Source organism: Natator depressus, chromosome 9, assembly GCF_965152275.1.
Source record: "Natator depressus isolate rNatDep1 chromosome 9, rNatDep2.hap1, whole genome shotgun sequence".
NCBI lineage: Eukaryota > Metazoa > Chordata > Testudines > Cheloniidae > Natator > Natator depressus.
This window is the reverse complement of record NC_134242.1, coordinates 96763048-96788753: the sequence shown is the minus strand read 5'-3', so window position 1 is coordinate 96788753 and position 25706 is coordinate 96763048. Positions and strand designations below refer to the sequence as shown.

The 25706-nt window shown below is 42.1% G+C and overlaps 1 protein-coding gene across 1 annotated transcript in view; it reads left to right on the top strand.

Annotated features, from left to right (window-relative positions):
- Nucleotides 1–24527, top strand: part of SLC9A6 (solute carrier family 9 member A6) — a 35698-nt gene extending 11171 nt beyond the window's left edge. The window contains exons 5-16 of the mRNA XM_074962725.1: nucleotides 881–993; nucleotides 3818–3923; nucleotides 8695–8836; nucleotides 9730–9835; nucleotides 10243–10331; nucleotides 10515–10628; nucleotides 12380–12491; nucleotides 13112–13265; nucleotides 15171–15201; nucleotides 16909–16988; nucleotides 18751–18856; nucleotides 19687–24527. Of these exons, the coding sequence (XP_074818826.1) occupies nucleotides 881–993; nucleotides 3818–3923; nucleotides 8695–8836; nucleotides 9730–9835; nucleotides 10243–10331; nucleotides 10515–10628; nucleotides 12380–12491; nucleotides 13112–13265; nucleotides 15171–15201; nucleotides 16909–16988; nucleotides 18751–18856; nucleotides 19687–19962 (1429 nt within the window). The 3' untranslated portion in view covers nucleotides 19963–24527. The remainder of the gene's footprint in view (nucleotides 1–880; nucleotides 994–3817; nucleotides 3924–8694; nucleotides 8837–9729; nucleotides 9836–10242; nucleotides 10332–10514; nucleotides 10629–12379; nucleotides 12492–13111; nucleotides 13266–15170; nucleotides 15202–16908; nucleotides 16989–18750; nucleotides 18857–19686) is intronic.
- Nucleotides 24528–25706: the final 1179 nt, after the last annotated feature.

Below are 25706 nucleotides of genomic sequence, written 5' to 3'. Positions count from 1 at the left end.
TTTTTTTTCTTCTTTCCAGGAATACCTTCCCTTTCCCCCACACATGCTGTGTTTGATCTAACCTGTGATTAGTGATGTGATGCCCTTTAGCTAGTAGGATACAATATGTGCATGTGTAGCAATAGCTGAAACAAATTTGTGTTTGAAAATGTCCCTTAGAATATTGCAAGAGAGCAGGAGAATTACTGTGATGTGTTAAATTGGCAAGTTAATGGGGCTTGGGTTTGCTCCCGGATATTGTTGGTTATGCCATGCTATGATTCTGTTTAGTATTATTCATTTATATAGACAGAGGGAACTAATTCTTATTCTAAGTAGTAAAAAGGTGAGAATTACATAGGATGCTTTCAAGAGGAGATTGTGGAAGATCAAAGCAACCTCAGCCTCCATCTAGACTTGTCTTAAAAAAAGAGAGAGAGAAAAAGAAAGAGGCTTGATACAAAGTCAGTGAAAGATCATTACATTGACCAGTCATATAAAACATTGTAGAAATTAAACCACTTGTGAGATGGAGCAGGTGCGATCGTCTGTGTTACACATTCCACAAGCTGCTGACATATTTATCCTGTCAAGCTGTGCTGTATTAAGTAGCTTTATGCACGGAGTAGTTCAGATGTTAAATCCATGTGCTGCTAACCACATATACAGCACTGTGTATTGATTAAATGGGAGTTGAGGGCCCTTAGCACTTTGCAGACTTGCCACCGTCGATGAACACAGCCCAACCTGTCAAACTCTGCCGTTGTTGTTTAATATAAATAAAATATTGTGTATTGAGGTAACTTTACGGGTTAAACTTGCAAATTCAAGCGAATTGCATTGTTAAAACAATATTCACATGCTTTTCAAATATCCAGCTATGTCTCTGCTTATTCAACAGGTCGCTCATGTACGGATGTGTAGCATTGATGAAAGTAACCGGGCAACTTGGAGGAGATTTTTACTTTACGGACTGTCTGTTGTTTGGTGCCATAGTATCTGCTACTGACCCAGGTATATTGTGATCATTGTTTCTTCTCTCATGTTACCAAAGTATTGTTCTGTTTTGGGTTGGGGGAAGAGAGATGTGTGGCTTATGGCATCTTTCCGTGAGTTTTGGAGTTTAAGCAAATTGACTCATTTTTAGCGGTAAAATTGATCTCCATCAAGAAAAATAATATTTGAATTATATATAAAAGCTGCCCCCCCTCCAAAGCCTTGTCCTCACATTGACATCATTGGGAGGCTTTCTGTCGATTTTACTGGGGTTTTCGTTCAGGCCCACAGTGAATGTGGCAGATGTAAGCCCCTAGCACCCTATGCAAGCAATCGGTGCTGCTCAAAGTGTGTGAATTCAGGGTGTTTTCTTGGTATGTGCTAGACAATCTCTATCCTCAAAGTTTTGCATGGATAGATTTTTTGGTCTTAATCTAAAATATGAACTGACTCTATCTAACCATAACAAGAACAATGGCGATTATTTAAAAACAAAAACGTATTCCAGCCTGCTGAGCTCTTTAGATGTACAAAGTGCTATACAAATGCTAAATGTTGTTATATTTGAATGCAACAAGGTTTTTTTTGCTTGTTAACTGTCTTCATCACATTTGTACTCATCAGTATAATCTAATCTAAGAACAAAGAGCAAAAATGTGCCTTTTTTTTTTTTTTAAAGTAGTAGAACTTGAATTTCTTCCATTGGTGCCTTACATCTCTGCAAATTTGAGTAAATCCTTCAGGGGTCTGAGACACTGCAGCCTAGCTCTGCCTCCTAAGTTATAGCCGTTCTTATGTGTCTACATAGCATCTGGGAGGGCGCCTCTCAGGGTATGTCTACACTGCAAAGTTGTCGACAAAGCTTTTGTCTTTCACGGATACTTAATAAGGCCCCCCCACGAAAGACAAAAGTTTTGCAAAAGACACAAGTGGCAGTGTGAACGCAGCTTTGTCGGCAGGAGAGCGCTAACACCGCTCACAGGGCTGGCAGTATTTTGTCAGCAAAAGTGCTGACAAAGTACCGACAGAGTGTTTACACATGCTGACTTTTAGCGACAAAGCTGTGTCAACGCAGCCTTGTCGCTAAAAGCTGCGTGGTGTAGACAAGCCCTCAGTGCGGGTAGACAGACATTCATTGGCTGTGCTTTAGTGCTCGACACTAAACATAGCAATGTGGCCACTGCGGCACAGGTGGGCTTATTCGGGGGGCAGGCGGGATTGCATTCAGGTATGTAGCCTGTGCTGTTCTGGCCATGCTGCTCTTTTTAGCAAGCCAGCTGGAGCTCGTGTCTACCTGTGCTGAGAAGCACCCTCCAAGATGTCATGTAGACATACCTGCGTAGACCTGTTTAAAAGCTGATATTGACATCCTGTGTTGTACAGACTGGGCAGATTTTGTGCGTGTGCAATGCCTGTGTCTTTTTCTCAATCTGCACAATAAAATGAATGCCAGTGGTTATTCTTGCCAGATGGCGTTTGATTCCTACCTCTGCATCTCACACATTAATTACTTTCCTTTTAAAAAAAAATAAAATAAAAAAACCACCGCAGCGTCCTAAAATAATAGTCCAAAACATAACCTTTTAGTATAGAGTAACTGCATTGTTTTGGATCGTTACTGTACAGTAGCATAGTATTTTTCAGTTTACTGTAAAAGTTGTGCCTGTACACTTAATAGAGTCAAGTGACACTGACAGTTACCCCTTAATAGAACACTTTAAAATAGGAACTCAAATCCTTTCCCAGCTTCTCCCAGTGTGTTTTGTGTTGTCCATTTGTTGAGACTGTTAACTCTTCTGGCCAGGAATTGTCTGTTCTGTGTCTTCTGCAGCGCCAAGCACACCGTTAGTGCTTAACAAATGATTCTCTTTATGGCCCCCATTCAGGAAAGCAATTAAGCACGTGCTTATTTCCAACGGACTTCAGTGGGACTTAAACACATGTTTAAAATGAAGTATCTGCATTAGCGGCTTTCTGGAATGGGCATGTTTTCTTGAACCGACCTGCTTTTGGTCTTTGGGTCTTCTGCTGCTTCAGCCTGCATAAAGTATTACGTGGATTTTAATCTCATGTCAATCAATGAATGCCTTTGTTTATGTGTAAGTGGGTTAAAGCCCCTTAAATATGCATATCTGAGTTCCTTGCCTTTCATATGGTAATTGTTTTAAAAGGGCTTTTAGGGCAATCACATTGCATTAGTCCAAGCCCATGTGAAAAATGCCTCCGTGTGACTTTGTGTGACACAAGAGCAAGGATTGCTGTGTATTACATCTTGCTTATTCTAGACATTCTTATGGTTCCCATAAAACTGACCGTAAAACTTGATGCATTTTCATTACCAACTTGGAGTCAAACAGTTGCAGAAACAATAGATCAAATTCCAATCTCTATTACACTGCTGGAAAACCAGAGTAACTGAAGGCAGAATTTGGCCCATTGTTTTGTTGTTTCCAAAATTCTAACACGTACTGGCACTTTCCTTGATGTTGGTTCATATTGATATTAACCAGCACTTCTAGGATCTTTTGATAAAATCAGGACTACTCCGAGGTTAAGGTCGAATTAAAAAAGGCCTCCAATGGGGGATAACTCTGCGTTATATAGGGGAGAAACAGATCCTTGTTCTGTATGTAAAAAATAACATAAACTGTAAAAAACACAAAGCTGAGGAGGCACAGGGCAGAGTAGCAAAGACTGCATGAAGCATTGCTATACTGAAAAGCAGACTAGTAAAATATGAAGGAAGGCAGAATTCTAGAAAGGCCAAGTTTGCTTTAATATATATCTACATAAAGGAAGTAATGGCACCTTTTAAATGTCTCTCTATTTTTCTATTTGTCAGTGACTGTTCTTGCCATATTCCATGAGCTTCAGGTTGATGTTGAGCTGTATGCCCTTCTCTTTGGCGAAAGCGTCCTCAATGATGCCGTTGCCATAGTGCTGTCTTCGTAAGTGTGTTCTGTTTTTTTAATTGTTATGTATGTCACATGTGAGACTTTAAAAATCACCTGGTCTTGCATCAGAGAAAATAGAAATATCAATATTTATAATAATCAGAATTCATTACTAATCCTCCTAATACAATCCTCTGTATTAATCACCCTCTAATTAGCCTCACAATGAAAGACTGCTGCTGGGAATTGAAAGCAACATTGAGGCCGTAATTACAGCTATTACAGTGCATGTTTTGGGGGTTTTTTTTTGCCTATTGAGTGAGTCAATAGGAAATCTTAACACCCACCTGTAATGTGAAAAAGGAACAACACGTCTGGTCTTTTGCCGCGGGATCCTGCTAATGCTACTTACTGGTGAGATCACTCTCAAATAATTCTCCACCCACACACACTTGCTTTTTTTCTAGTGGAAATATTTGGGAAAGCAGCTGCTTCCTTTCACCTTCCACCTGCGATTGCATTGAGAAGAAGACAGTCATTGCAACTGTAGTTAATATCTGGACCGAGAGCACCAGTGCCAGAAATTCAGTGTCTCCCTAAATCAAGTGGATGCTTTCAAACTTTTCTGCATCTGTAACATAGTTTTCCTGCATATTCGTTGTGTTTGTTGTCATGGAAGTTTTGTTTTGAAATATACAGTATTTGTGATCATGGCAGATTCTTTTATGGTTAAGATTAATGCAGAAAATAATTTAGATCTTCTGAAATATTTGAGAACCCAGATTTGATAATTGTTCACATTTTAATTACAGTTTGTGGACCAACCCTGAACCTCATATCTGAGCAGTACTTACTAATTTGAATAGCCTATTGACATCTCTACGACTATTTGTATTAATCTCTTTTTGTTTTTATATTGGGTCCATCACCAGAGTATGTAAGTGTTGCATGATCCAGCCATGTGTAAGATGTGTCCCAGCATAAAACTGAACATGAAGGGTGTGTGTTGCAAGGTTCTGGGTGAGAGTAGGTGGATATGTTGCACATCACAATGATGAAATTCAGGGCTGGTCTACACACCCACTTGCCCATGTGAACCTAAATAACTAAATCAATTGTAATTCATCCCTTTTGTTGCAAGTTCTGTGTGTGAAGGCTCATATCTCCGATTATGAGCATCCTCTTCTGATTAAATTAAATTGAAATAAAACAGTCTTATTCAGAAATCAGAGCATTCACTTGTACAACTTGCACCAGAATAAAAATGGTGTGAGCTACAACCCATTGCGTTATTTTGGTGCAAGTTTGTGTGTAGCCCTCCCCTTGAAATGGGGAGGAGTGACAAAGGTAGGAGTGTTTTAAGTGACCTAATACACATCCCCTTAGCAATAGTCCTGTAACCACGCTTAACAGATAGAAACACACTTTTAAAAATATACTGTAGGGTTGTAAGTATAGAGTGCATTACTGTAACTAGTTGATTACATTGAAGACCTAAATATATAATCTACAAGGATTTCTCTTTATGTGGATTTGATTCATACCAGTTGCTCAGAGCATACTGACCAGGGTTACCTCCCTTTATTAAGTTAGCTACAGAAATCTCTTCCTTGACACAGAAAAATGAACTAATTTTTAAGTGCAACAGGAGAGTCAACTCTCAGTCTTGCTTGTTGTTGGAGATAATTACTGTGCTAGGAGTCCAAAGCGCTGATTTGTCGTCTCCCTTTTACTGGGGTAGTTTCTGAATATTTAACCAAAAAAAAAAAAGAGGCAAGACTTTGGAGACTGCTTAGGTGAAATTTGGGATTTGCACGTAGGGTTAGATCCCGCCTGCCCCAGCATCTCCAGGACAGCTTTCCCCCTCTGGGGTTTGTCTATGCTACAAGTGCTGCCGTGGTACCGCTACAGTGGTGCAGTTGTGCTGCTGTAGCATAGTGTGGGTGCTTCCTACAGCGATGGAAGGGGTTGTCCCATTGCTGTAATCAATCCAGCTCTCCGAGAGGCACTAGCTATCTGTGGACGGAAGAATTCTTTAGTCGACTTAGCAGCTTCTACACTGGGGGTTTGGTTGGCTTAAGTTTCTCACTCAGGAGTGTGACTTTTCCAGACCCCTGAGTGATGTAGCTCGGTCGACCAAAGTTGAAGTGTAGTAGAACCATTTCCAGTCTCCCCTCGGGGAATGAGTTGAATAGTTAGCTGTGTCGTGGTGCGTTTGCATTATCTACTTCGATTTCAGTCATTTCTTGCATGAAAGGTGCTTTGTAAAAGCAAATTCTGTTCTGCTCTCACTTTCCTATTAGCAGCAGCCACTGAAGTTAGATGTTTTAAAATCATCCAGTCTGCATACCTTGCATCCAAGTGTTTTGAAAGAGCCGATGAAGAAGCTCTCAGACCATTAATACTCATTTTCAATAAGTCTTGGAGCACGAGGAAGTTCCAAAGGACTAGAAGACAGCTAATGTTGTGCCAATATTTAAAAGGGGTAAACAGGATGACCTGGGTAATTACAGGCCTGTCAACCTGATATCAATCCCAGGCAAAATAATGGAATGGCTGCTATGGGACTTGATTAATCAAGAATTAAAGGGGAGGGTAATATTGAATGCCAGTCAGCATAGGTTTATGGGTTTTATCTTTTTTTTGATGGGAGTGTAAGTTTGGTGGCTAAAGGTAATAGTGTTGATGTAAGAGAGACTTCTGCATGGCATTTGACTTGGTACTGCACAACATTTTGATTCAGGAACTAGAACACATCAACACATCACCCATTAATGGATTAAAAACTGGCTATCTGATAGGGCTCAAAATGTAATTGTAAAGGGAAAATCATACTGAGCAGTTGTGTCTGTAGTGCAGTCCCGCAGGGATCAGTTCTTGGCCATACTCCATTTAGCATTCCAATGACCTGGAAGAAGACATAAAATCACTACTGGTAAAGTTTGCAGATAACACAAAGATCGGGAGGTGGTAAATAATGAAGAGGGCAGGTCGCTGATACAGAGCGAGCTGGGCACAAGCAAACAATACATGTTTCAGTATACCCAAATGTAAGGTCATATATCTAGGAACAAAGAAGGCAGCCCATGCTTACAGAATGAGAGACTGTCCTGGGAAGCAGTGGCTCTGAAAACGATTTAGGTGTCATAGGGGATAATCAGCTGAACATGAGCTCCCAGTGTGATGCTGTGCCCAAAGGGGCTAATGCAGTCCTTGGATGCATAAACAGGGGACACTGAGTAGGAGGAGAGAAGTTATATTATCTCTTTGTTTGTCACTGGTGTAATCACTGCTCGAATACTGTGTCCAGTTATGGTGTTCCCAAATCAAGAGGGATGTTGAAAAATTGGAGAGGGCTCAGAGAAGATCCACAAGAATGATTAAAGGATTGGAGAACACTTTATAGCGAGACTTAAAGAGCTCAGCCTGCTTAGCTCGTAAAAGAGAAGGTTAAGGCATGACTTGATCAGTCTATAAGTAACTACAAGGGGAACAAAATTTTGGTAATAGAGGGCTCTTCGGTCTAGCAGAGAAACAAGATCCAATGGCTGGAAGCTGAAACTAGACAAATTCACACTAGAAATGAGCAAATTTTTAACAGTGAAAGTAATTAATCACTGGCCCAACGTAGCAGGAGTGGTGATGGATTCTCCAACTCCGGACGTTTTAAAATCAAGACTGGATGTTTTTCAAAAAGCGCTGCTTTAGTCCAACCACAGCTATTGGACTTGAAGCAGGAATTAATGCAGGAAAGTCCTATGGCCAATGTTATGCATGAGGTCAGACAAGATACAATCTGGCCTTAAAATCTATGCCTTCAGGGACAGCAAATGACAGTAGGGATAGTATGTTTGACTTGTATGTGCCCATCTCCATGTTGTCTGGGCATCGTAGATAGATGCAGCATCCTGTTAAGTTAAACTTCACACAGTGGGCATCACAAACAGCCCTCCTTCATGTACCCCTCCCATGCCACCAAACAATTTTAAATGAACTAATAATCATTCACAGTTTAGTGTCCAAAAAGGTGGCTTGCACCAGGATGAGGAGAGAGTCACTAAATTTGGGATATTGCATATCATCAGAAGGAGCAAGTTTCACAGTTGAGAGCCTCCCTGGAAACGTCTCATGGCCAGTCCCCAAAAGTGAACATTTGGGCTTGTTGGTAAATGTGCCTTGGCTGTTCCCAGGTGTCATGGTGCTCTTTAGGGAGATAGGGTCCAAGAGAAGGTGGGTCATAAGGGGCACTATAGTTTAGAATCAGTACCTTGAATTGTACCCAGAACAGATGGGAAACCATCAATAGTTCACAGAGCACAGGTGTAATATGCTCTCACTACCCACTCCAGGAAACAGGTGGGCTGCTACATTCTGGACTATGCTGAAATGCCAGCATGGGCTTTAAGGGTAGCCCCAAGTAGAGCATATTTTAGCAGAGTGGCATGGAAATGGCAAAAGCATGGATGACTGTGGTGAGGGGTCAGTATCCTCATGGAATGGCTCCTGCCTCCTGGCTACCTGCGGGTTACAAACAGTAGAATAAACCTCCTCAAAACCCAATAGAATAGGTGGGTCCAAAAGTACCTGTTACACTGAGAGCTTGATTTGATTCCTCAAGTTGGTGCGATGTGTGCCGAGAAGTCAGGTGCAGTCACAGCATGGCTTCAGCACACTACTTGAAGTCCCCTTTTTGCCTTTTAGCCCATGTTTCTCCATCTTTTCAAGATCGTCATCAGTAGAAGCCATGGCAACAGCCATTAGATTAACATGCAAATCCACACAGCTTTCTTTTCCTTCCAAACTAAGAAGAGTTCATTTCTTTCAGTTCAATCGTAGCATACCAGCCGGCGGGCGACAACAGCCACACGTTTGATGTCACAGCAATGTTTAAGTCCATTGGCATCTTCCTTGGGATATTCAGTGGCTCTTTTGCAATGGGAGCTGCTACAGGAGTAGTCACTGCTTTAATATCCTTTTCACTGGTATTTCAGAAAGTGTATTCCATGCTATTAGAATGTGTTTCATATAAGCATAAGCCTTTATGATTTTCTGTTCTACTTTAACGAAAGCTACTAAAGCTGTGTGATTAGAGGGAAGCCATGTAATGTTACCAATTGTATAGAACATGGTCTGATTTCCTTACAATGCGCAGTTTCTTTCTACATCACAAACATTATATCATTGGGACAGTTAATATAGACCACTTAATTTTATTTGAAGGAGATTTCAGATACTACCCATTGTTCATAACTTGCAGCTTAGTTGATCTAAGTCCTGCACTTGTTATATAGCTTTACAAAAGATATATTGGGAGTTAAATTCAGTGTGACTTCTTCTGTGAGTCAGGCAAGCAGGATCTGGCCTGATGTATATACCTGGCACAATCAACATTTTAAAGGGAAGATAAATACTTCTGTAGTGATTTTAGGTACACCTGAAATATGAATTCCCATGTATATTACCAAGTTGGACAGTAAGTCATCAAGAAAGCTTTCTGTAATTCTTTAAATCAAGTTTACATTACATCACATAATCTTCAATCCAAGAATTGAGAAGTTAATTGTCATAGGACTGATCTAACAGCTATTAAAGTCATTGAATATGCCCCACTATAACTCAGTGTAAAAAAAAGGGGGGGGGGGAGACGGAGGGGGGTTATCACCATGTCCTTACTCTGCCACTGCCCTGCTGTTAGTATGGGCTCTCTCTGCTTCTCACCTTGCTTTTGGAAATGTGTTCTGATAGGTTTGGGCTCTACAATAATATAAATGTCTGATACTCAGAGTCTTCCTGTTTATTTGTTGCATGTAGTGTAGCTACAATCTGCTGTGTTAATATATTGTCCTTAACAGTCTTCAACGTCACCAAGTTCACCAAACTCCGTGAGTTCCCCTTGCTGGAAACCGGTTTGTTTTTCTTGATGTCTTGGAGCACGTTCTTGCTGGCTGAAGCATGTGGTTTCACAGGTAGGATACAGCGTGTTAGCTGCTACGAATGGATAGGAGAATTAGGGATTCATATAGCTGAGACACACAATAGCACATATGTGTTGAACTACTAAATGGCTTCCCTATGCTCAAATGTATTTATTGCAGCCAATAATCTCACTCAGCATCAAGTAACTTACACTCCACCACAAAACTTATCATGTAGCCTAGGGGAAAAAAAATCTAGTGTTTTTTGTTGTTTTTTTCAAATTTAAATGGTGTAAATTTCATGAAACTCTCTTGGGAGAGAAGACTAGAAGAAAGGAATGCAAAAGTTATAATTATTTCAATATTTTAGTGTTGCATAAAAATCAATAAAATATAAATAAGTAGCTCTGTTTCCCATTTTACGTACAAAAGTTTTAATGTGGCGTTGCGCTCCCCAGGTGTGGTAGCAGTGTTGTTCTGTGGAATCACCCAGGCCCATTATACATACAACAACTTGTCTACAGAATCTCAGCATAGAACTAAACAGGTAAGAACTGTTCAACCTCTGTGAATACCAAATTCACTTTTCTCTCTCCTTTGCAAGAACTAGTTGGGTTTTGTGAATGTGCCTGGCTTTTACTAAAAAATCACTTTTATGGACGTATTTTATAGGCAGGAGAGCACCTTTGTCTTATTGCAAGATAACTAACTACGTTTATTTTTTCTTTAGCTGTTTGAGCTTCTGAATTTCTTGGCAGAAAATTTCATCTTCTCCTATATGGGACTCACGTTGTTCACCTTCCAGAATCACGACTTCAACCCTACTTTTATAGTGGGAGCCTTTGTATCCTTTGGAGCAACCCAATTTAGTGAGCGTTTCAGGCAGGAGTAGGTCAGGGTGTAGTAGGGAGCATTTGGTGCATAGTAGCATGGTTCACACAGCCAGTTAGTGCATAGCATGTGAGTGTGCTGTAGATATGCACCCCAGCTTACTGCACACTACCTGTCTGCATAGACAAGCCCGTATGCATTGTCTCTGATGTCTCTGATGATTTTTAAAGATGTCAGTATCTGCTTTTGCCAGACTTTTATGTCCGTTACTTTATTCCATGTCAGTGGATATTATGACCACCTCAGCCTGAAACTCTGCATTGAATTGTAAATGTGCTACTGAGGAACTAAGGGTGATCACGTGTTCCTGTGGTACTAAGCAAAACTAGTGGTTTTGCAAGGTGGAACACTTCCAGATAGAACAAACCATTTACATCCGACTTTCTCTGCTGATCAGGATCGACTGTTAAACTTGGCTAATATCTGAAAAACTCCTCTCAAATCAGCAGCATGAAAGTGTGAGCTGGTGCCTACAAGTAATGCGATAAAGGCTTTGCTGTTCTGCATGGGCTAGTGCTAATGCAGACCGGGGGCTTGTGCTCAGACAAATAAAAGGGAATCTGGGTGTCTCAGAACAAAGAGTGAGGGTTGTGAGGAGTTCAGTATGGGAATGTAGGGAAACCAGTACAGCCTTGTAAAATTGTGTTCTCCCGTTTGCCTGGGTTGAGTCACTTATTTTTGATGGATGAGTAAAATATCGTTAGCTTTTTCTTTGTCAGGGTTGGAGAATAGATACTGTGGCAGATGTGGTAAATGGTCATGATTTTTTGCAAGGCTGTGCTAATGTGCCAAGGGGATGGAGAGCAAAGAAATCCTGTCTGGGGAAATAGACAAGAGTAGTATATTGTGCCCCTGCAGTGGAAACTGGCTTAGGGAACGGGGACTTTCATGAGCAATATGATGAAAATGTGTCTCATGCAATTCATGACATTCGGGAAAGAAAATAAAGGCTGGAAGGATTTTTGCATGTTATTGTAGGCAGAATTGGAACCTGGCTTCAAGGTTATTGTTACCGTGGGGGACACCCGTATTAAAAGATACAGTTTAAAAGGCAAAGGCAAAAATGTGAAGGGGTTGGATCTCCAAGGCTGTGGAAATTGTGTGAGAGTATTCCCTGCTAACTGGACTTACAGCTTTTATTTCACAGGATGATCTGTAGGGACTGTGTCTTCCGTAGAGCATGTGTCCTTCAAACTCGAGCAAAGCTTGGAAATCTGGTACCCTTGGGAGTGTGACTTGAGCAGAGGGATGGACGTAGCTGGGATACCTTGAACTCCAGAAAGGTCCCTGAGGATGATAAAGTTGCTAGTTGACACACATGCAGCTAATAGTTTTTGAGGTTGAACATGAGCTGGAGAGGAGGGAGTGGAATGGAGAACTTGTGATTATTTTTCCCCCCCTCTTCCCTGCTACGTAATTTGCCCTGTATTCTTTGTCTTGTTTCTTCTGTTTATACTTGTCTCTTTTTATGATGATCTTGAACTGCAGTCCTGGATTCTGCTTAGATAAGATTGTAGTTTGCCCCTCACCAGGATATCAGTGCACCTGAAGCTGGGTTACTATCCATTAATTGCAATGGATGGGACACTTTTCAAGTTTCTTAAGAATCCTTGTGTACAATAGAAATTGACTTTGAATGCAGATGTAGGGTATAGTGGGAAATGAACTGAAGAAAAAATATCCTTAATGTGTGTACGAATGTAGCTTGCCATCTTCCTGGGAAGAGCTGCTAATATATATCCCCTGTCCTTTTTACTTAATTTGGGGAGAAGAAACAAGATTGGAACAAATCTCCAGCACATGATGATGTTTGCCGGTATGTTACCTCTGTCCCTGTGTCTCTTCCCTGCCACTCCCTCTCATGAATGCACGAGTAACCACCCTGTTGAACAGCCTGAAACATTCTTCCTCCAACTTTAAACTCATCTGGGCTACATGTGAAACCAGGGCCTCACCTCAGATATCCACATCCTAGCTAGTTAGTATAAATGTATCAGTTTTGAGTGCAGTTCTTCTCTGTGACATACAAAATGGTGTAGCGCTTAAGGGGTCAGGATACATTCTTAGCTCTGCCATGGACCAGCTGTGACCTCGGGCAAAATACTTAACCTCTCACTGCTTGTTTTCCTCATCTTTAGAATGGGGATTGTAATGCCAGCTTCACTCAACTCATCAGGGCACTTTGAGATCCTCCAGTGGCTGGTACTCTAGAATGCAAAAGATGATGAGAACTTGATTGCAGCCAAGAGTAACCTGGCAGGCAGAGTGGGCATGGTTAGTCTAGGGAGAGGATTGTAGGATGCCAATGGTACGCATCTTAGATTAAATAAGCCCCTGTTTAGGAATTGTAGAAACCTGGAGGTGGACAGTGGGAACCATCATGGGCTGCAGATTTCATGAGGCTACTGGAGTTCACCTCTTTGCCTTTCCTCTCAGGATTGCGAGGCGCCATGGCTTTTGCCTTGGCCATTCGAGACACTGCCACCTATGCTAGACAGATGATGTTCAGCACAACACTCCTCATTGTGTTTTTCACCGTCTGGGTTTTTGGCGGTGGCACTACAGCCATGTTATCTTGCCTGCATATCAGGTGAGTGAGACCTTTGTCCCCCATCCTCTCTTTTCCTAGAATGCAGTGATCCCCCTGGAATCCTGTGCAGTATTATAGCAGGACTCAGTATTATTTGGTTCCTTCCAAGGTGCAAGTCTCTGTGATTTCCCCACTCTGGAATCTCATGGTTGGGCCTTAGAGCTGAAACAATCGTCACTTCTAATCCCCTTATCCCATTATGGCAATCTGACATCTGTTTCCATGGAGGCAACCACCTTCAGCTGTGGACTTTAAGCTGTCTGCTGGCTGAGACTCAGCAGTAAGTGCTGCTTAAGCATCGGGATCCTATAGCCTGTAAGAGTTTTTCACAGGTGTGGAGGATGGGGAGATCAAAGAAACCCACCTCCTTTTTTTCCTCTCTACCACTGTTCTCCCAAACATGCAGAATTTAGGATTTTTAAGGAGGGTAGATGCTTCCTTTTGTGATGCCCTGTATATGCACACACACCCTCTTGTGTCCGATGGCTTCTGCATCAAGTGATGACACCAGAAATGTTTGGGTGCGTTGAATATACACGCTGGGTGCTTTCCAGCAGAGCCACCAAACCAAAAGGCATGGGTGTGCAGAGGAGCCAACCTTTGGAGAACTGCCATTCATTTTACTGAGAGTCTGAAAATGTTCCAGCCCTTTCAAATGAGAATACAAAAAACTGAATAAAGCCTGGAATCCTGTTTTTTTTACTTCCAGGCAAAAAAAAGCAGTTCAATCTTTGCATGTTCTCTTATGCTTGTATGGAAGACTGCTTTGTTATACAGGTGAAATGAATCCTCTTCACCACTGGGTGTTGCCGTAGATGGATACTGTGGTAACAGGCAAATATTCAGTAGCAAAGTGGAACAGTAGGTAACCTGGGTTCTGAAATAAGATGTTCCTGATGGTGGTTACCCTTGGGCATTAGTGCGCAGGTTCATTTTCGTAAACCCTGCCCACAACTAAGGCCAGTCCAGATGGAGTTATCAAAACACCTCAGTCACTTTATCTTGGGCATCTGCCATGTTTCCTCCCCCACCCACCACTGGATGAAATACTAGGAGTACTACACCGCCAGAGGTTTTCAAAGGAGCCAGAGATACACTTGCAAAAGGCAGAGAGATTCTGCAGCTAGTGTTCCTGTGGGGGATGGCCGGCCAGTGTCAGCAACGCTCTGGGGAGAGCACGCTTCACCCTCCCCTTCCAGTGCTCCTCTGCTGAGTCCCACCCCTTGTGAGAGCAAAAAACAGGCGTGGTACATTGGACAGCTTCTTCTAGGATCATATTCATGATTATTGACACCCCCACATAGTTCTGTGTGTTGTAACCGTGGCCCCGAATGCATTTACTTGTACTCAGACAGCGCTGTTAGCACGCTTGTGGGGAGAGAGGGCTGAACTTTGAATATTGCGAGTGAGGTGTGTTAGCATGCTCTGGAACCGTGCTCAGTACGTGCACATCAGACCCGTTTCCTCGCACAGCTCTGGCGCCAGTTCAGGAAAACATTTAAACACATGGCACAGCTATGTAGTCTTCAGTGGGACTTAAGCATGTGCTTAAAATTAAGCAGGTGCTTTAAGTGCCATTCTGAATAGGGGCATCGATGGACATCAGCCCTGAGCTGCTATGATTGGCGCTAATCCAGTCCTGGGGGCGAGGGGGCTGAACAGTGTGTGGAAGCTGGAAATTCTGAGATAGGCTTGTGATGCGGATAAACGTTTGTCCATTATGGGCAGTCTCTCTCATATGACTGGAGCCAAATCTGACCCTACCCCTCTGATAGGAAAAGCTGATGAAAGAACTTAACCTACTATGGATCCAAACCTAAAAGAGAGCGCCTCCAAAGACCGTCACACATGTCTGTGGGATTGTTTGTGTTCACGCTAACCATTTCCTTTTGTTCTCCTCCACAGGGTCGGTGTAGATTCAGACCAAGAACACTTGGTAAATATTGTTCCTTAACTGCTTTCACATGAACCTTTATCTAGGGACGTGCACCACATGTCGGGTGGCAGAAGGTTACATAGAACCATATGAATGGTTTACATGTATATCCAAGTGCTCTTTTTTTCTTCCACTCCAGCCCTGGGGTAGGTGGAGGTTTTTAGTGCCATTCGGTGAAGATGTGAAAGAAGGGACATGTCTAAGGTGACTAAACCTGAAAGAAGGTAGTGGGAAAAGCATCACAACACTCTGTATATTATCACTTCCATCTGTTCCCTGGTACAGTCCCTCTCTCCCCGTGCTGAAAAAAACCCTTTTCTAAACTTAAGCATGGGAGCCAAAAAGCCTCTACACATTTTAATTTGATTTTCAAGACATGCTATATATAGGGTGCCCTAAAGTTGGAGTGTGACTGGGTTTTAAGACCAGAACCCTAATTTTCCTGCTTCTGAGGTGTTTGATCTTTAATAATACTTAAACCCTTCCTCTTCTTTATCCCAGCATGTAACACTTTCCAGCAGTTTCCTTTGATGCTATCTTCTTTTCTGTGCCTGCTGTGCTATTCTTAATCCTTGGGTTGTCACGCACTACTGTTTGTTCGCACCTCTGTTGCCTTGCTGCATTTGTTTATTTTGTAAAACAGGAAGTACTTACAGCTCTAAGACGAAGACTCATGCAGTGCCCAATCAGAGTTATTAAAGTGTGCTCTGATAAAATAGCATGCAACTGTTCTCCTTGTGGGTGTGACACCTGCACCGTTAAGGCCTGAGCTGCTCTGTGTTTGGAGTTCTCACTGAAATCACTGGGGTTCTGCTTGTGAGGATCCCATGCATAATAAGATCTGTAGGGGGGTACTCTGCTCTCTGTGATTACTAAGATACTGTTAGGAGGAGCCCAGACCCATCAGTCTGCAAGCCAAACTTTTATGAAATATTTGATTGAAGGAAAAAAATCTGAATGCCATAAGCCACCCATTTCTAAACTGAAGGAGTTCGAGATATTGTTGTTCAAATAGCAAAAACAGTGAATCCATGTGAAGCATCTGCATATAAAAATCTCTTCTTTAAGAAATGATGTCATTTGAGTAGCAAATACTGCAATGGATTAGACGTTTCCTGTGTTCAGCTTCTTGGTTTTTCAAAAGTAGCACACTGCACTGGTGGGCATTAAAAAACATGGCCTCTGCCCCAACAAGTTGGCTCTGTTATAGGGACAAATAACATTAGACAAAGGGGAAGGGAATGGGAGGGAAGTCTTCACTTCCATTGGGCACAATGTGTAATTCCACTTCAAACTGTCGCAGGACTGAGGTTTGTGCTGGAAAGGTGGTAGAAGGAAGTGGGCTCTGAGGCTGAGCAGTACTAACACCTCTAATTCAGAGACTTTTTGGCTGGTCACATGGTAGAGGCTGCACCTTCTTATTTCTGCTTGCTAAACTGTGTTAAAAGAAGCTTCCGATGAAATACCTCATTAGTATTCTATTGCCATGTAAGCAATTGCTGAAGGCTCCACAAGGATGTTACATGACCGTCAAAAGAAGATGTGTGTGTTAGAGAATAATGAATTAAGGAGCTGTGAAAAAGCTGGCGAACCCCTCTTCCTCGCCATACACATATAATCAGAACAGTGGGTTTTCATGCCGATCCGGTTCCTAGAGAAAGAGAATTGCACTGTGCAGTCATCGTTTAACTTGTGACTCTTTTGCAGGGTGCCCCGGACAGTGAAAGGAGGAGTACGAAAGCGGAAAGTGCCTGGCTGTTCAGGCTGTGGTACAACTTTGATCACAAGTATCCTTACTGGAAATAAGAACATGTAAGAGCCAGAATCTGGCTCATCTGAGTAACCCTGTTAACTCAGAGCATGCTTTGTCCCCTGGGAGGGGAGTAGCCAGCATTAACTGATCCATTGTTCTTCTTTGCTTCTTATAATGTCTGCACCTGTGAGAATTTATCCAACTCTTACCACCCACAGTTTTAGAAGAATGGCTCGTCTCAAAGCCAGGCTCACGACAAGGATCACGATATGGAATTATTTAAGTTCCGTGTGTGTGTATGGTTCTTGTGGCAAGAGTCCAGTAATAAGTTCAGAAGCTCTTCTCAGCCCTTTCCTATCCTGTTACAACATTCTGAATTTGTGCTGTGCTGTCTTGCTTGTCCTAATGCATCGCAGTGAATTAATAGTGAAGTGATTTGCCAGGCTCTTACGAAAGGTGCTATCTTCTGGAAAAGTGGTGGTGTTGCCCTTTTTAGAAAAGGGTGTTCAACTGGGACTGTGTTCTGGTATGTTCATTACGCTCGTTTCCCCATTCATTTGGTTGCAATCGTGTTTCCTCGTTTCTTTGATTTGCATCGTCCCAAATATCTAGATTTCCTTTACAAATTATGTTTGGAACTGGTTGCTGTATTTTAGTTGAATACTTTTAGTTGAAAAGTTGAATAGTCCTTGTAAAATGCTCTGTATTCTTTAATGCAGGAAGTGGGAAGAAGGCTTTTTTTTTAAATAAAGAGGAAACATAAGCCTCTCGGAAACTAAATGGTTCCAACATTGAGCTTGTTCTGCTGAGCATTAGCAGGTCTCTGTGTTGCCTGTGCCAATAGCAGCTGCAGCTTTTTGTGCGGGGGAAAGCTACTGACTAGCATGTAGGAAGGAAGTGAATGCACCATGCAGGAACGAACAGCTGGGCCCAAGCTCCAGCATGTGCATGCGGAACTAGATTTGGAATCCGGTCATGGTTTTAGTCTCCAACGCTTTTGTTAACCCAATGATGGGATTTTCCAAAGTAACTTAGAAGCACAATGGGACTTAAAATCATTGGAACTTGTGTTCCTTTCGTCACACAGGGTGCATCTTCATTAGCGGGAAAAAAATGTGTTCTTACCTCACGTTAGCTAATCTTTTAGTAGCTAATAATTACTGCTAATGGGCAGTAACTGACTGAAGATGAAATCCTAGTGAAGACAGAGCGGTTCGTAGTTTGCACGTGAGTTAGGAAGCTAAGGTAAAGACTTGGAGAGCCTAGGGATTGCCTTGGCCTGCTAACTTGTGTGCAAACTAACTGCCTTGTCTTGTCACTATTTTACCTCTTGTTAGTTCCATGCAGTAGCTAACATGAGTGAAGAATGCCCCTCCTTTCCTAGAGAAGACAATGCCTTAGGCACTCTTGAAAATCCCGCCCAAAACCTTTGCTGTTTGCTCTTAAACACACCCAGAAAATAGAAGATGAAGTGACATTTTGTCCTGAGACAGTCTGCCGGAGACGCTTGCCAGAGAACAGCTATAGCATGTGAGAAGGGATACGCACAGCAAATAGCAGAATCAGCAGCAACGCAAAGGGTCTGACATAGACTTGACTGACTTCTTGCCTCTGTTGCTTGATGCTGTGTTCTCAGCAGGGCTGCTTGATGCTGTGTTCTCTTTCTTGGTTCCATAATCAACAGACATGTTTAAATCTTGTGCCCTGTCTCAGCTTCGTATTTCTGCCCCACGGCATTGTGCACTTTGATTTATAAATACAGCCATGCTCTGTCTCTGCCTTAACACACCCCACAGCTATCTGAAGCCTCTGTTGACGCACAGTGGCCCTCCTCTCACAACGACACTGCCTAGTTGCTGCGGACCTGTTGCCAGATGCTTGACGAGTCCTCAGGCTTATGAAGTAAGTCTAGTACTAGTCTGCCCCCGTGTTGTCTGAATCGGATGTATTTATCTTTCTGTCTACTTTCTGGAGTATGTACACTGATTCCTTAAGTCCAATGTTTTGGGGTTTTTCATCTGTTATCTGAAGTTATAGAATATAGTAAAAGTATTTATTCATCAGCTTTTTCACTTGAACAGTGTGTTGCCAACGCATGGGTCACTGTTGGGAACTATCTTGGGACTCCTGCTCCATGAAACAGCTGACGCTGGGAGCTTTATGAAAAGTCAGACGCTTAGTCTGGCAGATGAGGCACCTCCCTTGTGCATTTTGCCTTCACAGCTGAAAATAATTGGTCACAAAGTGACTGTGGCCTCGGAGGTGGTTGTGTCTTTCATACCATGTGGTGATCGTGACATTTCCCACAGTGGGTGGATTGAATTAGAAACCAGAAAATTGCCAGTCAGGGTCAAACTGTTTATAGAATCATGACACCAGCAGTTCTTAGTACCCATAATGCATCTGGTCACTTGTGAACTGTTGTACGTGATAGCCTCTTATGATGGACTCTGTCCGTTCCAAGGGTTTAGTGAGAAGTGACAGCTCAGAAGAAACATTGAGCTGAAAGCCCTTGTTGTCCTCACTCAGTTAAGCTAATGTCTTATGCTTGTGTGTTTGGATTGAGGAAGTCTTTGAGGGCACGACTTTGTGGTCAGAGATGTGAAGGAGAATCCATCACTGGATACTGCCTCTCGTCTGTTGTTGGTTGTTCTCAGACTTCGGGACGAATTCTAGCTGTATGTATAAGAAACCGATAAGCAAATAAACTCTTGATTCTGTTTATTATTCAGAATCAAGAGCAACTGAAGGACGATGATTCCGACCTTATTTTGAATGATGGAGACATCAGTTTGACATATGGGGATTCTACTGTGAATGCTGATTCTATCACATCTGGTGGCACGTCGAGGAGGATTGTGGGAAACAGTTCAGAAGATGCACTGGATCGGGAGCTGGCATTTGGAGACCATGAACTTGTAATACGGGGAACACGCCTGGTCCTTCCCATGGATGATTCCGAGCCTCCGTCAAGTTTGGTAGATAGTGCAAGACATGGCCCAGCGTAAGATTTATGTTGCTCGATTTAATTGACAATAATATCTGCATATGTGATCACGAAGAAATATGTACTACCTAAAATCTAATGCATGTCTCAGAATGTCTAAGCTGTATAAATATTATTTATATGGTGCCAGAAGAATATAAATATTCTCTACAAGTTGGCTTGTGAAGAGCAAGCTGCAGTTTCTTAAGCTGAAAGCCATGTTGACTGCACTGTGTAGAAAGAAACTGGTTTTTAGCATAATAATCTTTTGCACATGGTGGACTTCTTTTCAGGTGGTGTGATGTATGGCCTTAGGTCCCAGCTAGGTAGGGAAAGTGGCTGATTTCTCTGTTGTTAGCATTCAGAATTCAGCTTGACACAGTCCGGAATGACAAATGAAATGTTTCCTTTGCTTTCCCCTACCTAGAGTTGTTAGGGAGGTGTCAGCTAAAGATGTAAATTGCTTATTAGTCACATGACGACTGTTTTGGTCTCTCATATCTCTGATTGTCAAATACACACATTATAAAATTGGCAAAATCTCTGTGCAAAGATTGGCCTGATGGTCTAGTAGCCAGCCGTACTCTGCACTGCTGTATTTGGATCTGAGCTGGGGTCCCCATTTATCCAGGCCAGGAGGCAGTGTAAGGCATTATTGACTCAGAATCCTTTGCTCCTGGGGAGGAAAGGGAGCATTTTGCTCTGAAGTGACTCACCCACTCTACTAAGCCACTGTTTAGATAATGGGGCATCAGCAGAAGCTATTCTCAGCCGTCCTCTGGTCCAGGGTGGGTCACCATGATGTATGATTTTTCAGATGGGGGCCCAGAGCTTCACAGTTTGTGTTTTGCAGTTATATTTGAGGGAAAGAATTGATCACACGCAAGCTGCATCAGGCTTATTGCACAGGCTTTGTAGTTGGTGAGTTTGCATTTCAGGTGTGTCTTAAACAGCTTTTCTAGAGATAACAAACACATTTTTAAGAGGTGATTGAGTTCTGAATTTTGGGAAGGGGCCATGTCTCAAGTGATTGAAGCCCTTTTACTAGTTAGTCATTGAGGAAACTAAATAAACTTACAAGTGTACTGCAGTTCCATGCTATACCACGGAGTCACACCTATCCAAACAGGAAGTGTAAAGGTTGTAAATTGAAACTGTACATGTAGATTTCTTAAGAGGTATTTAGAAAATGAGGTGGTACTGGAAGGGAGTCATCTGTCCTCCTGTCTAGTTGAAATTGTTGCACTTTGTTTGATACACTGCATGCTAAGGAGTTATTATACTCTCCTCCCTGATTCATTTTCATGTCTCTTACGGTTTATAATAAATGTTTGTGAGCTGCCATGTTTTTACATTTTTCCAAGGAAGAGCACAGAACAATTTGCTATTTCACATTAGTGTACTAGGATTTATTCTTCAATGATGGGAATGGCCAAAGGTGCAGTGAAAATTTAAGAAGCTGAGAACTCTTATTTCTTGCTTTCCCCAAGAAAAAAGTTCCAGCCTAGAACTTAACTGTGTATAATTTTAATTTATTTTTAGTCACACAATCAACCAGTCCTTTCACAGTCACGAATACACACACTAGGCTGATTTCCGAGTTAGCATTCGCTCTGTTAAAACAAGAGCGCACTTCCTCAAGATAGCACGGGACCTGATCCTAAGAGTTATCTGAGCACTCACAAGTCCCATTGACTTTGCTTGGAATTGAGATCAGGACCTGAGACCCCACTGCGGTTTTCTTTGGATGTTTACCCACCACTGTTGTGGAGTGGGACATTCGTGCAAGGGGGAGGAGAAATAAGGAAATACTTAGACTTTGACTGAGTGTATATTTATAGTTCAGAAAATAAAATTACCTTTTCTCATTTTCTCAGGTCTAAATAACATTGCCTTAAAATTACCGAAGTGGAACTAATTTTTGCAGTTAAACTATCCCCAAGAATCCCCCCCCCCCCTTTTCAAGCAAAATGTATAGGTTTTTTCTATAGGACTCCTCCAGAACTGTGTACATTCTGCATTTATATTTTAGGAAATAAGAATCTTCATTGCACCCAGTAAATGGCAGTTTTAGCTGTTAACATACCCATTTGTTGTTTAGTGCTAGCCAGTTTGTTCCCTGCTATGCAGGGTTTCCATGCAGTGTGAATTTTATATTATGTCTGTATCTTAACTTCATGTGTTTAAAAAAAAGAAAAAAAGTTTAAAAAAAAAAAGTTAGTGTTGATTTTTGTTTGCTGCACTATTATACATCAAATTTTTTTTTTTTATTTTGCCTTTTTAAAAAGAGGTAGGTTCAATAACTACCTCCTGTTTTTTCCTCTGTAAGCTGGGTGACTGTGAATTCAATTTACAAAGATCCATGCTGATACCATAGAATGTGGAAAACACAGCTATTGTTCAGATATGCCTCTGATAAGAGCGCATCATCTGATTTCTTCAGTTACTAGGTATTCAAAGCAATTTGAGATTGCTTCCTAATCTCTCCCGGTGAAGGATCTACTGCTGTCAGAGCACTGTAAACCCCCAGCTTTGCCCACTTAATAGTTTCAGCAGAGAAATACCCAATCACTCCAATCCCAGTCAGAATCCTACTGCATAGAATTCCTATAAGGGGAAGTCTACACTGCGGCTTCGAGGGTGCTTCCCAATGCAAGTAGACAGACGCGTTGGCAGTGTGGCCAGGATGGCTCCAGCTAGCGATCCCAGTCCAAGTCTGCCCGACTCCTTCAGTACTACCAGTTTGTGCCGCTGCGGCCACGCTGCTCTTTTTGGCGAGCTAGCATGCGTCTGTCTACCTGCATTGGGAAGCACCCTCCCAGATGCTGCATAGACATTCCTAAGGGACCATTCCTGAAAATTGTTTGCAGTGTTGTTGTAGCTATGTTGGTCCCATCTTATGAGAGAGAGAGAGAGACACGGTGGGTTAGGTAATCAAAGAGTGGACCAACTTCTCTTGGTGAAAGAGACAAGCTTTTGAGGTTACACAGGTCTCAAGAAGAGCTCTGTGTAAGCTCAAAAGCTTTTTTTTTTCACTAACAGAAGCTGGTCCAATAAAAGATACTACCTCACCTACTTTGCACTGAGTGTGCTAGCAGCGAGGGCCTCATCCAGTACTTATTGGAAGCAGTGACAAAAGCCTCACTGGTCTTGTGTAGCCTAGGACGAAAGGTGCGGTGTTAGAATGTGTTCGCACGCAGCCGTTCTGTTTGGAACTGGTCAAGTTCAAAACTAGGCAATGCTCAACTTTTAAAACATGTTAGTTAGAAGGCGTTAGCTAATATATGCTACTGTCACACCTTAAATCCTTCCCTAGACCAGGCCTTTGATTTGGAGTTAGGGCCTGCATGTGTTGCCTCTATAGCCTAAAACCTGTGAGAAATCAAGACTCACCTGGCAATGCCAAGTATCATCACAAGGCCGGAATTAACTCCTATTAATTAACTGTTGTTGATGTCAGGTTTCAGAGGAGCAGCCGTGTTAGTCTGTATTCGCAAAAAGAAAAGGAGGACTAGTGGCACCTTAGAGACTAACCAATTTATTTGAGCATAAGCTTTCGTGAGCTACAGCTCACTTCATCGGATGCATTCAGTGTTAATGTGTTTCTCTCTCCAACTTTAATACGTTAGCTACAGTATTTGAATTGCCAACACATTACTTCAGTCCTAGACTTTTGGTGTCAATTAACATTTTAATTGATGATTGAAGTACTTTAGATAAATATTCTAGTGTGTATATTTTTGTGTAGTCAGGAATTATATTGTGCCTTAAACATAATATAAGGACTGCTTTAAAAATAAAAATGGAATGAGTGAATCAATCAAAGCTGAGATTCAAGAGTGACTTTATAGAAACAGCTCAAACTTAATAGTAAACTATTTCCTTTATTCTGTTGTAGTGGGGAATTCAGAGGGCTTGATCTTCAGTGGTGTTGAGAACCTACAGTTTCCACTTACTTCAAAGGAAGTGGTGAATGCTTAGCACCCAGAAAGAAAAGGAGGACTTGTAGCACCTTAGAGACTAACAAATTTATTTGAGCATGAGCTTTCATGGGCTACAGCCCACTTCATCGGATGAGCTGTAGCTCACGAAAGCTTATGCTCAAATAAATTTGTTAGTCTCTAAGGTGCCACAAGTCCTCCTGTTCTGTTTGCAAATACAGACTAATACGGCTGCAACTCTGACACCTGTCGCTTAGCACCCGGCATTCAGGCCTGTAGATCTTTTGCCAAATATGTAAAACAGCCCCGGATGCACAATTTTACAATGCTTTTATAAAGATTTAGAGATGTCACCCCTTGCGAATCCTCTCATCTGTAAATTGAATTGACCTGGGTTTTGCACATGGAAAAGCACTGTTGATCAAGTTTTGATTTCTGCTAGTATTGTTGAATTGTCCAGTAATGGCATTAACTTCAGTAGTTGTGGTGTTTTGTGCAATTTGCTTGTGATAGTTGATGATCATTATTGCACCTTCTGTTTACGCTGACTAAATCTTTTACTGTTGCATTGTACTGTGAAAGAAGGATCCTAGGCCTATAAAAAGTTTTGTTTTTTTTTTTCCCTTGAATAAGTCTGTAGTGTTTCTTTAATTCACAGGGAAATAAAAACCTGTAACAAAGACATGACATTTTTGCATTGTTAAAAGAAATTTTCACAGCCACGTGATAAATGATCAGCCACTGCTGCAAACCACTGGCATTGCATAACGTGGTTTCTTCCAATTAGAGCTAATCTATTTGGAGCAGTAGGTTGGAATGTTCAAAGATGTTCACAACTTGACTGTCCCAACATCAATACAACTTTGGAATGTGGAAGGTAACTAGGGTGGGGAATGGCTGGTGCTGCACAAACCCAGAACAAAAAAAAAAATATCTTTGCCTGGTAGAGTTGACAATCTTTGTATAAGCTCAGAGGCAGCAGGTGAATACCACAGACAGCACAAGGAAACAATGGGACAATACTGGTCATATGGTAAGTGGCCGTCGCAGTACTCAGAAACATTTGGAAGTCGCAGTGTTGTTGTCATTCAATAGTACCTCTGTAGACTGCACTGACTCAATCAGGGTCCTACCGTATAGTTAGGGGTCACGGTGCTGCCGGAGGTGTTGCTGTAAGAGACAACATAAAACAAAGGGGCTGACCACCTGTGGCTTCTGAAGACCCCATTCAGGTGTTAGCCCCTGGATCCTGGTTTAATTCTAATTACATTCTGCTCGCCCAGATTTCCCCCTTGCAGCTGCATTTTGAGACCACTCTCCTCTCCGCTTCGTCTCCAACCCAGTTTTGTGGAGCCGTGTGCCGTTGGAGCAGCCATCGTGTTCCCCAGCTGAGGTGGCTTGGTGTTGGGTGAAGTGGTTCCTGTTTGCTGTTTAAGGCCTCAGAGGTCCTTCATCATGAAAGATGTTATGGAAACTTCAGAGATGTAATTTGGGGGTTGTTCTCATTCCCAAAGCAAGATGAGCACCTAACTCTGGAGTTTTTAGTGGCTGAAAATCCCTTATTCTCTGTAGTCCTGTGCCATTCATAAATCTTCATGGACTGCCTATTGCCTAAATTTGTATGCAGTGTGATGAGGTGTCCACCCCACACTGGCAGAGAAGGGGTTAAAAGCAGTTATTCTGTTGCATAGGCAAAACAACGGACCTGTTCTCTTCTTAAATAAATCGACTCTTCTGTAAAACTCTAACCCACAGGGACTGAGGAAGGTAAATGAATCAGTGTATCATTGTTCATGTGTAAAAATGTATGACTTAGTCAGGCAAC